Raw genomic sequence first — 10,216 nt, 5'->3', positions numbered from 1 at the left:
TACATGCTAACTATAATGTGCCAGACTACAAGGTATCCTGCAGCGTTTCCCTTGCGCTCCATTTCCGTGAAGCCAGTAGTTAGGGCTCTAACCCAGTTCATCTCCACATTTGGGATCCCACGTGTGATTTCAAAGCGACCAGGGTACTAACTTTACTTCCCATATGTTCAAGCAGATCCTGCAGCAGTGGGGGGTGAGGCATAACCGTGCATCGGCCTACCATGCCCAGAGCCAAGGGGCACTGGAGCGTTTTCATCAAACATTGAAGTCCATGCTGCGTGCTTATGGTATGGAGATGGGGAGGGACTGGGAGGAGGGACTTCCATGGCTCATGTTGGCAGCCAGGGAAGTTGTTCAGGAAAGTACAGGGTTCAGCCCTAATGATTTCGTCTTTGGGCATGCAGTGCGTGGTCCGTTAGCTGTTCTCCAGGATGGGTTGGTTGAGGGTGAGCCACCCAAGAACTTAGTGGACTATGTACATGGCTTTCGTCATCGCTTGTATGCAGCGGTGGAAATGGCAAGGAAAAATTTAGCTGGTGCTCAGGCTAATATGAAGAGGATCTATGATCGACCCTTTTGTGTTGTGCTCCGGTTCTCGCTGCGCCGCGCCTGGATGAGCCGTTCAAACTGGAGGTTGACGCTAGTCATGTTGGGGCGGGTGCGGTTTTGCTGCAGGAGGTGGAGGGGGTCGATAGGTCTGTTTGTTATTTCTCAAAGAAGTTTAATTCGTACCAACTCAACTATTCGACGATCGAAAAGGAGGCATTGGCCTTAATCTGGGCCCTCCAGCACTTTGAGGTGTATGTGGGTTTTGGCAGTACCAGTGGTAGTTTATACCGACCATAACCCCCTTACCTTTCTCTTTTCACTTAGTTGTCCGAACCGGCGGTTGATGAGGTGGCCCTGTTTCTGCAGTCCTATAGTTTGGACATTCGGCACATTAAGGGCAAGGATAACGTGGTGGCGGATGCTCTCTCTCGTGCCCCGGTGGGGTAGTAAGTCTCCTGGTTCTGGTACACTAGGGGGCTGTCAGATTTATACTTGCGTTGATGTTTTTGTACTTTTTGATGTGAGTTTTCGAGGATCCCTTTGGGGCCCCCGTCTTAAGGGGGGGGGGGGGGGGTATGATGCCCCTGTGGGTTTGTCTGGAGGGGGTGTGGCTGTGGGATGTCTAACTTTGATTGCAGTAACTCAGGGCACCTGGGCCCGGTGCCCTGTAGCTACTTAAAGTCTCCCTGCCACACTAACTCTCTGCTCTGCTCCTCTCTGCTCTTTCCCGCAGGCACCAGGTTTTGGTTTGGTATACTGTTACTTCAGTTGTTCTACTTTGTACATCTCAACACCCTCACACATACACGTCCATGCAACCCTCACCCTGCACTTACACTACTGATACCACTGACGTCCACACCTCATCCTTTACTTATTTGTGCACTTCTTTAATTTGACTTACTTTAATAAAAATATCTTTTGTTACCATTGACATGGTGTGTCTCTCCTTTGTTGTGGCCTTTTTGAGCCATGTCATAACAGTGTGTGTGTGTGTGTGTGAGTGTGAAAACACAACTCTAAACTTACATTTCTGACCACAAAAGCACAATGCTTTGTTGGTAGCTCTCTCTGTAAATAGGTTAACATTTAAATAAATGTTGTTGTATTGAAAGCGATACTGTTCTTTGGGTATCTTTGACGTAAACAAAATATTTGCAAAATCTGAGAAAAAATCCTAAAATCAATTCCCATGGCTCCACTTTTGACCCAAATTCTAATGTCATCACGTGATAAAAAACTTAAATTATGGCCCCCTTAAGGCTGACTCCCCCTTTTTCTGCCTTTTTGTTTTTCCTCCCTCAGAGTGGGATGTAGATTTCTCTGAGGACCTTGCACACAGCTTCTCCTCATGCTCCAGTCTGCTGGAAGCTGTTTCGATGGAGAGGTTTTTTTATTGATGAGAAAAACAACATTTACTGCAAGTTTTGGGATATTTTTTTGAGGTTTGCAGGTAGGAAAGGGTTGAGACTTTTGTATTTCTTGACAATCTCTCCTCTTAATATTGTTACAAAATATATATTCTGTATTTTTACCAGTACTCATTCTTTATTACCATGTGTGAGAATGAATTACGTATTTTGTATGCATAACTTTTAATACGACTTATAACTAGACCTTTACACTATATTAACATCAGAAATAGTCAATAGTAATGTCAAAAAATTCATATATGTCACTTTAAATTGAATTAGCATGTCATAATGATAGTATTGGCTGTATTTTTAATGGATGTTCTGTAGTACTTCAGGTTTTAACTCATGGTAAAGTAAAATATAACAACATTTAGCTGCTTAGAGTTTTATTGCTTAAAGATTGGGATTGTGCACCCTCTGCCGGCCACATGATATATAAGCTTAACCAACATCAATGCTTGAATGAACTATAAGTACATGAAAGGTTTTCTATTTGCTTGACTTAATAGATAAAGAAAAATAACTTATGGTTCATGTTAATCCCCTCTAACATCTTTGATTTGATATCTCGGTCTCTGTTTCTTCTCAGTGGAATGGGACTCAACCGCTTCCTGTGTCTGCTGGTCTTTGCAGCAGCCCTGACTATTTCTGCAGTTTTTGGTAAAGATGAGAGCAACAAGGCAAACAGGTGGACCAGAGACAGCCTGCCACTGCTGCTGGACACACACACACAGCCTTTACAAGTGCCTTTGTTCAGGGGGCAGGAGGAGGAAGAGCAGAACGAAGGGACAAAAACACTTTGTGGAATAGAGTGTCAAAGCCACCTACCATCTATGAACCAAACTGAGCAGGAGATGATTCTGGGATATGAGACAATGCATGAGAATGGCACTCGCACGCATACTGATATCGTCTTGCAGGGTTTCAACCAGACGTCTACAGGAACACCGGCCCACTCCCCTGCTCCAACCCGCAGGAAACGGCAGATTTATGGAGCAGATGGACGCTTTGTGATCTCTGACACGCATTTCATCACCAACTATCCTTTTTCCACTGCTGTGCGTCTCTCCTCAGGCTGCTCTGGAGTCTTAGTATCCCCGAAACACGTGCTGACAGCGGCACACTGCATCCATGACGGGAAGGACTACCTAGAGAGTACCAGAAGGATGAGAGTAGGAGTGTTGCAGCTCAAGACTAAAAGAAGAAGACAGCTTGGGAGGAGAGGAGGGCGGCGGAGAGGTGGGGTGAATCGAGAGGGGGAGAAAGGTGAGGAGCAGATAATGGAGGAGGGTGAGGAGCAGAATAGTATAGATGGAGATGTAGAGCAAAAGGAAGTAAAAGGAAGGAGGCACAGGGGAAGAAAAGACAGTAGGGAGGATGTAGTTGATCATAGGATTCTAAGAGGAGCAGGGAAACGGAAGAAACGTATACGACGTAGTCCTGGTCCTGGGAAGCAACCTGTCTTCCGTTGGACTCGCATTAAACAAACTAGAATCCCTCAAGGATGGATCCAAACCAAGAGCTTCACCAGATCCGTATCCCCTGACTACGACTACGCTCTCTTAGAGCTGAGACGACCCCTCAAACTAAAGTACATGAAGCTAGGAGTGGCACCTTCCGCTACCCCCCTGGCACGAATCCACTTCTCAGGCTATGACGCTGACAAAAGCCTGCTGGACGGACGTGGAAACGAGAAGGTGGTGTACCGTTTTTGTTCAGTGGCAAACCAGTCTCACGATTTAATGTACCAGCACTGTGATGCGCAGCCAGGTGCCACAGGTGCAGGCGTTTACATCCGTCTGAGACAGGAAGTGGGAGAGAAAGGCGGGAAAGGGAAGTGGCAGCGAAGAGTGATTGGGGTGTTTTCAGGTCATCAGTGGGTGGAGGTGGAAGGAGGTGAGCAGAGGGACTTTAATGTTGCAGTGAGGATTACACCACCCAAATATGCACAGATCTGTCACTGGATCCACGGAGATCCGAGTCGCTGTAAAGAGATTTGACAAAGGGATACAATAAAGACTTAATGACCTGGGCCGGTGTGTATAAAAGCACTTTTTTTGTATAAAGTAACTTAATAAAATGCAAATCTTAAAAGCAAACTGCAGTGCCAATTAAGAACTAGAATCATGCCCTTCCTCAGGCACTTAAAAGCCAATAACACGCCCCTATAGGTTATGTGTCATGGCTGCATTATGCACACTGTCATGAGCTTACCTATCGTTATTGTGTCCAATATAATATGCTTCAATACTGTTAATATATTGTAAGATGCAAGAATGCTTTTAGCAAATGTGTTGTGAAAAGCTATAATAACAAGTTTAATATGTGCTGTTCTTAAATTAGTTCACAAAGTAGTCCTTTTAAATGTCATCTGTTGAGGTCCCGTACAATGTCTGTAGGTACATTAAGTACACATTTTTTCAAATAAAAAGCTAAAAAATACTGCACATCATCACCATTGTTGTGGAAATGTTCGTTGAATTTGAAAAGCATTTAAAAGTGTAATGATATTACACTAGAAATCTACATTTACAATTTCCAAAATATCTGTATATACTTCCTCTTTACCTGTTTCCTGTTAACTCTCAGAAACTCTGACATAGTAATCAACACAATGAATATTCAATATTCATAAATGCCTGGAGAGCTCGAGATAAATAGAGAATATTCCCTACATTTTCAATCGGAAGAATACAAATATAAAAGCCTCTATTCCGACATTGCTTTGAAGCAGCCACCAGGTGGCCACGAACATCCAGAGCTCCCACCGGTGAACGTCACTCAAACTCGACCAAGATGGCTGCTGTGTCCTTACAGCAGTCCAAAGCGTGAGTAACTGAAGCCTGCACGTTCGGACTAAAATATCATGTGCCCTGGTGAAATATTGGCAATGAAATAAGTGGTAGAAGCTATGTTTTAAAGGATGCCAGTGGGAAGTTCGGGACTTCCCTTGACCAGGTCAAGTTTACCTGGTAATACATGTGTGTACAATAAAAAACTCAGGATTTCTAGTTTCAGGCAATAGTTAAAGACTGACAACAAATGACCCTGGCTCTTATGAACACAACTTAGTCTTATAAGGTTGGTTCTATAACAAAGATCATTTTCCATTTTGAATATTTGTAAATTTACCACAGTGGTGGTGTGGACCAGTTACAGAGTTGGTCTGGCTCAAGGACAAAACCAAAACTACTGTATGCTATTTTTTGTTATCTTTGACACAATTTATTAGCAGCTTTTATACATATTGGCCCAGGAATTGTGATCTGAGACCAGCTCACCTTCTTGAGTGACAGTTGTCAGGCTAACATATAATCCAGAAAGGCTACACATAACATGTGGTTCTGGATATGTGGACTAATCAGCCATTTAGCAATTCATTTGGAGACTGTGGGAAATATTGTGAATGATTTAAAATGGCTATGAACGTGACAAAGTATTTGAATTTCATTGTTACCTCTTTCTTTCTCTGTCTTTATCCGAAACACCGAACTTATACAACTCTAAAACTCTAATTGTGTAAAGGAAGAGACCAAACCCTCTTTTTTCTTTTCTATGTTTCACAGTGAACACACTTTGCTTTGTTCACTTTTTTTGTAATCATACACAGGTACAACCTGTTGGTGCTCATTTGACTTTATAAAGGTCTAAACAACGTGTATTTTCTGATGTTTGAAATATATTGTGTTGTAATTCTTTTTTGAACATACATTTTCATGCCTCAAACACATTTTTGTTGTTGTCCAAAACATTACTCATGCCAATAAATAAAAATGTTAAGAGCTAAGTGCTGAATAAGTGATGAGCCGTGAGGGTAGTTTGGATCAGTGTATTTTTCTTTTATTGCATCTCATTTGGACTCACATGCAGGTAGGGGTGAGGGGAAAAAGAACGATGCCATCCATAACAAACCCCCCCAATAAACAACACAGCCTTCATTTGAATACTTAGCAAACATTATTTATCCATTTTCTTTTTGTATTTTTTTTTATGTGTCATAATCATCTTTGTTTTTCTGTCAACACTTTGTTAATGCCACAATGGATTAAGGTACAGTCACTTTTGGAAATAAACAACACACAGAACATCCAGCAAATACTTGAGTGCTTTACAGTGAGTCGTCAAGACTTCCAGTGGCAATACACGATCAAATGTACCGACCGCTGCTGCCTCACTCAAAGAGGACCGAGGCCACATCCCAATCACATACACAAATGCTTACTTGTCTCTTTGATTTCCACCTTAACTTTAAGTCATATTTTAGGAGACTGAGACGAGAAATTATCCAAGAGAATCAGTATGCAAATACCACTCCACACCAGCTGAGGGCGCAACAGTAAACACTCAGCCAAAGTTTCCACTGATACTGCCTCTGATTACAGATTGAGAGGTATATACAAAGGCGGGGAATTGTTTGTCTACTTGCAATATTCTCAACCATATAATTTGACATAACTAAAAATATATGATACATTTTTTTCTCTCAAAATAAAGATTAAAGAAAATATGTGTAATCTATCATTTAAAATATTCTCAAATGCATATGTCAATTTGAACAGAGTTCACACATTGTTGCATGTTAATGACAATCCCTTAAGAAAAAAAAAAATGAAACTGAACATAATTACACGTGTTCAATGATAAGTCCAGATTTGCAGTGCCAGTTGTTTTCAGGTACAATTGTTCTCCCAAAAAGTAGACAGGTGGGCGGATGGATGGCCAAGCAGATATAGGTACAACCAAGTTTTTTGTTGACATAAACATAGCTCAGTATTAGTTTGGACAACATGGGTAGAGGAGTGTGAGTGGGGGTTGGCCAGTGAAGTTACACACACCGAACACAGTCCACATTTAACAACACAGTCCTCGTCTGGGAGATGCGCAAAGAAACCAACATTTATCCACCCTTCAAGGTCAGCTGATATGTGGAAATCCATAATGAATCTAAATACACATTTATTATTTTTTTGTTCATTTTTCCATAGTATATTAAGTAAAGGTTAACACTGAATTACACGCACACCCACACACACATAAACAGAGATTTGTTTTTCTGTATCTAGGGTTCACATTCACAGTTGTGCTACAACATGATATAAGAAGGTCAGGGGTTTTTTTTATAGGGGTCGCGGCTGGTAGGAGGTCAGAGGGCAAAGATTGTAGATGTAATGGCTGGTTGGCTGAAGGGGCAGGGGCATGACGGAGGGGAAGGCAGTGGGGGGAGTGCAGACATCCACATCCACAGAGCTCCAGACACAATGACAAACCTACAGAGGAGGGAGAGAAAATGAGACTTAATTAAAACGTGCTCTTAATAGAAATTGGTGAAGTCTAATTAGGCTAAGGCAGACAGAGAAGGAGATTCAGAAATGTGTTCTCTAAAATTATTTTCTGACTGGAAGAAAAGTCAGATGTTTGGCATTTGTACAATGAACATGCATTTCCATTAAGTTTGGGGACTTAATAGAAAGAGATAGAAGACAAACTAGTCTCATGTCAATTTAACATTTTAGACTGCTTATTTCAATTCACTTATTTGCACTGAATCCAAAGCTTTTCTTTTCTTTGAGGTGCATTTTTTGCATAGCTGTTTTTAATTTAGCTCATTCTAATGCCGATATTTATATATATAAAAAACATATCATGGGTTGTATAGCATTTCATTTTGTATCAGATTATTATGTTATATGGGTTGCAGTTAGGAATACCATAAAAACTCGAAATAAATGAAAGGTGATAGCATTACATAAATCATTTGAGTTCCATTATACACACATTCAATGTGAAAAACTGACCACCAATATTTCATTTTTCAATTTTTTGCCTAATTTCTTTGGAAACCTCCAGTTTGTAATGCCAGTTCACTGTTAATAATGCTTAATCTCTTAGGCCAATCCAAGACAAAGTGTCTCCCATGTTGCAAATGTTGTCGGGTGCACAAGCTGATTCTGCGTCATACCTTTAAAGGTTCCCAATTATGCTATATTCAAACAGTATATTGTAGGGCCATAGCTATATGAAACATGTCTGTGTTTTGCTCAAAATACCAAACAGATCACCCATTGTAGCCATGACTCATACCCCTCTATTTCAGCCCTGTTCCTGAAGTGCTGATTCTGTGACAGTTGCTTTAAATTTGAGCTGACCTGAAGCTGGCCGCGCCCTTTTGGAGAGCATGCAGCTCTCCTTTGTCTGTAAAGAGATATACTGATACACGTTTTGGTTGTTTCTGAAACAGCACATAGCTTGACATGTTCTTTCTTCGGTGTTTACCTCTAGAACAGTGACATTATGTATTATATATACAACAACTCTAAGTCCCTCCTGCAGACATCCTACTGAATACACAGAGGTGCTGCGAGGAGGGGATTCAGCTCGCCGACTGTATATTGGGGACTAAGTTGGGACGTGTCATGTGGGTGGGACGTTGTCAGTAGTTCAAAGTAAAGCCAGCCCACATTTTCCTTATTTCGTCATAAGAACGGCAAATCTGGATCAGCACGTTTGTTCCCCTGTTTTTAGAGATGTGGGTAAGGAAGAAAAGAGACAGGATTGTATTTTCTGGCACTGAGAGTCTACTTACACACCGGAGACACATTTATGTATAAAAGACATCCAAAAGTGCATTTTACATAATAGGGGACCTTTAACATGATATGAATCGAAACAAATACACTTCAACTCTTTACATTGAAGCTTAGTATTTTTCTGCTCCATATACCTTGAAGTTTTACAGGTCGGTCGGTCTACATGAAGTCCTTAATGTTGAGGTCATCAAGAGCGTTCCTCGGGGGTGCAGGCTTTCTTGGGCTCTGGGCCGCTCCGGGAGACATCTGCAGACACATTTAGTTTTACCACTTGAACTTTTTTGCCAGAGCAGCAGTAACATTTATGTATGAAATTCCCTTGATCTTGTGTAATCCGTTTAAGAGCAAGTGTGTTACCGGTGCTCCGGGGCCTGGCCTAGCCATGGGCATCATGGGTCCTCCTGGTGCCCCGGGCTTATGGGAGGAAAAAAGACAGTAAGAAACAATATTTGCCATTTGATGGGTGTGAGGGCCACCTAAAGGGCTAATTGTCCATCAATGTCTAGTAATGTCCAGACTAAGACATTACTACACCATACTGGACTGGTGGTCTTACCATATTGTAGCAGGGGTGAGTTCCCATAAAAGGAGGAACACCCATTGGTACGGTCTAAAGGTGTGGAGGGGAGGGAGAGGACGAGTTGGGATGTTACTACACTACATATAAGACACACGCACACTGCAAAACAATACACAAACGTCAAAATAAGTTATACATCATGTAAAGAAATACCAGTACCACACACAGATGATAGGGAAGACACACAGACACACCAAACAAATAAAGCTGGCACGCTTTAAAAAAAAGACACAACTAGAGCCCTAACTTTACCTAAAAGTTGATAATAGTCCTTAATTTACATATGCACAATGATTTTTTATTTATAGGGGCAAAGAGGAAGCTTTTTGCAGGTAGCCTTCTGATGAAACTGTCATTTCTGTTGTTGACAGCTGAACAACTGAAATAAGTTCAGATGTAAACTGAATTCCAGCAGGCTATAATAAAATATAAGCTTAAAAGAAGAACAAGAAGCTGTTCTAAAGGAACAGGTTCTTAATTCGGCGCTAATATTTTCCACTTCATCACTCTCCAGTAGATATTTGAGACAATTATATTGATCCAGACTGCATGTTGAAATCCGCTTGAATGTTGACTTTAGGTTTGAATTTATATTTACAGTCAGCACATGTGCTCTTTTATACATTCTATGTGACGGGTGACTTACATAAAATCCACTAGCATATGTTTCGAAAATATATATATCTTTTCTCCACTGCCACCCCTCTTAGTTTCCTGGTCTGTGTTTCAACCTGAAACCTGGAGAGCCAGATGAAGGCAATGCTTGTGATTGGTGCCCTGACTGTCGCTGCCATGCGGCGCCACTCCATGCTAAAGACACAGACAACATTTACCATGGGGGCACCCCAACAGGGGGGAGCTACCTGAGCTGCCGCTTGGGTTCCCATTGAGAGATCTGGAAGTGAGAGAGAGAAAGAGAGAGAGAGGTACTGCAACATCACTGTTTTCTTTTACTGACATTATAATGACCATACAGGATAAATAAGAGTTACATTATTCATTTTAATACAATGATGATTTTCACTCTTGACTTATAGTTTGCTATCAGTTTTTACTAATCGATTAACTGACAAACTCATTTGATA

At 41.4% G+C, this 10,216-nt stretch overlaps 2 protein-coding genes across 11 annotated transcripts in view; one reads left to right on the top strand and one right to left on the bottom strand.

The window, feature by feature from the left end:
• The first annotated feature begins 1,861 nt into the window (after window positions 1-1,861).
• LOC134876950 (serine protease 23-like) lies at window positions 1,862-6,542 on the top strand. The gene is given in 3 exon segments (XM_063902238.1): window positions 1,862-1,984; window positions 1,986-2,002; window positions 2,554-6,542. Coding segments are annotated over 3 exon segments (1,512 nt in total). The 5' UTR covers window positions 1,862-1,900; the 3' UTR covers window positions 3,965-6,542.
• The window catches only part of LOC134876948 (clathrin coat assembly protein AP180-like), a 26,080-nt gene continuing 21,651 nt past the window's right edge, over window positions 5,788-10,216 (bottom strand). For 5 of the 10 annotated variants that reach the window (XM_063902227.1, XM_063902234.1, XM_063902229.1 and 2 more), the window contains 5 exons: window positions 9,965-10,026; window positions 9,108-9,161; window positions 8,909-8,965; window positions 8,686-8,797; window positions 5,788-7,231 (listed from right to left, as the gene is read on the bottom strand). In XM_063902227.1, coding sequence (XP_063758297.1) covers window positions 8,711-8,797; window positions 8,909-8,965; window positions 9,108-9,161; window positions 9,965-10,026 — 260 coding nt within the window. In that variant the 3' untranslated portion in view covers window positions 5,788-7,231; window positions 8,686-8,710. The remainder of the gene's footprint in view (window positions 7,232-8,685; window positions 8,798-8,908; window positions 8,966-9,107; window positions 9,162-9,964; window positions 10,027-10,216) is intronic. The other 5 variants (XM_063902230.1, XM_063902233.1, XM_063902235.1 and 2 more) reach the window with 2 other exon arrangements.

Source organism: Eleginops maclovinus, chromosome 15 (assembly GCF_036324505.1).
Source record: "Eleginops maclovinus isolate JMC-PN-2008 ecotype Puerto Natales chromosome 15, JC_Emac_rtc_rv5, whole genome shotgun sequence".
Classification (NCBI taxonomy): domain Eukaryota; kingdom Metazoa; phylum Chordata; class Actinopteri; order Perciformes; family Eleginopidae; genus Eleginops; species Eleginops maclovinus.
This window is presented reverse-complemented; position numbering and strand designations above follow the sequence as displayed.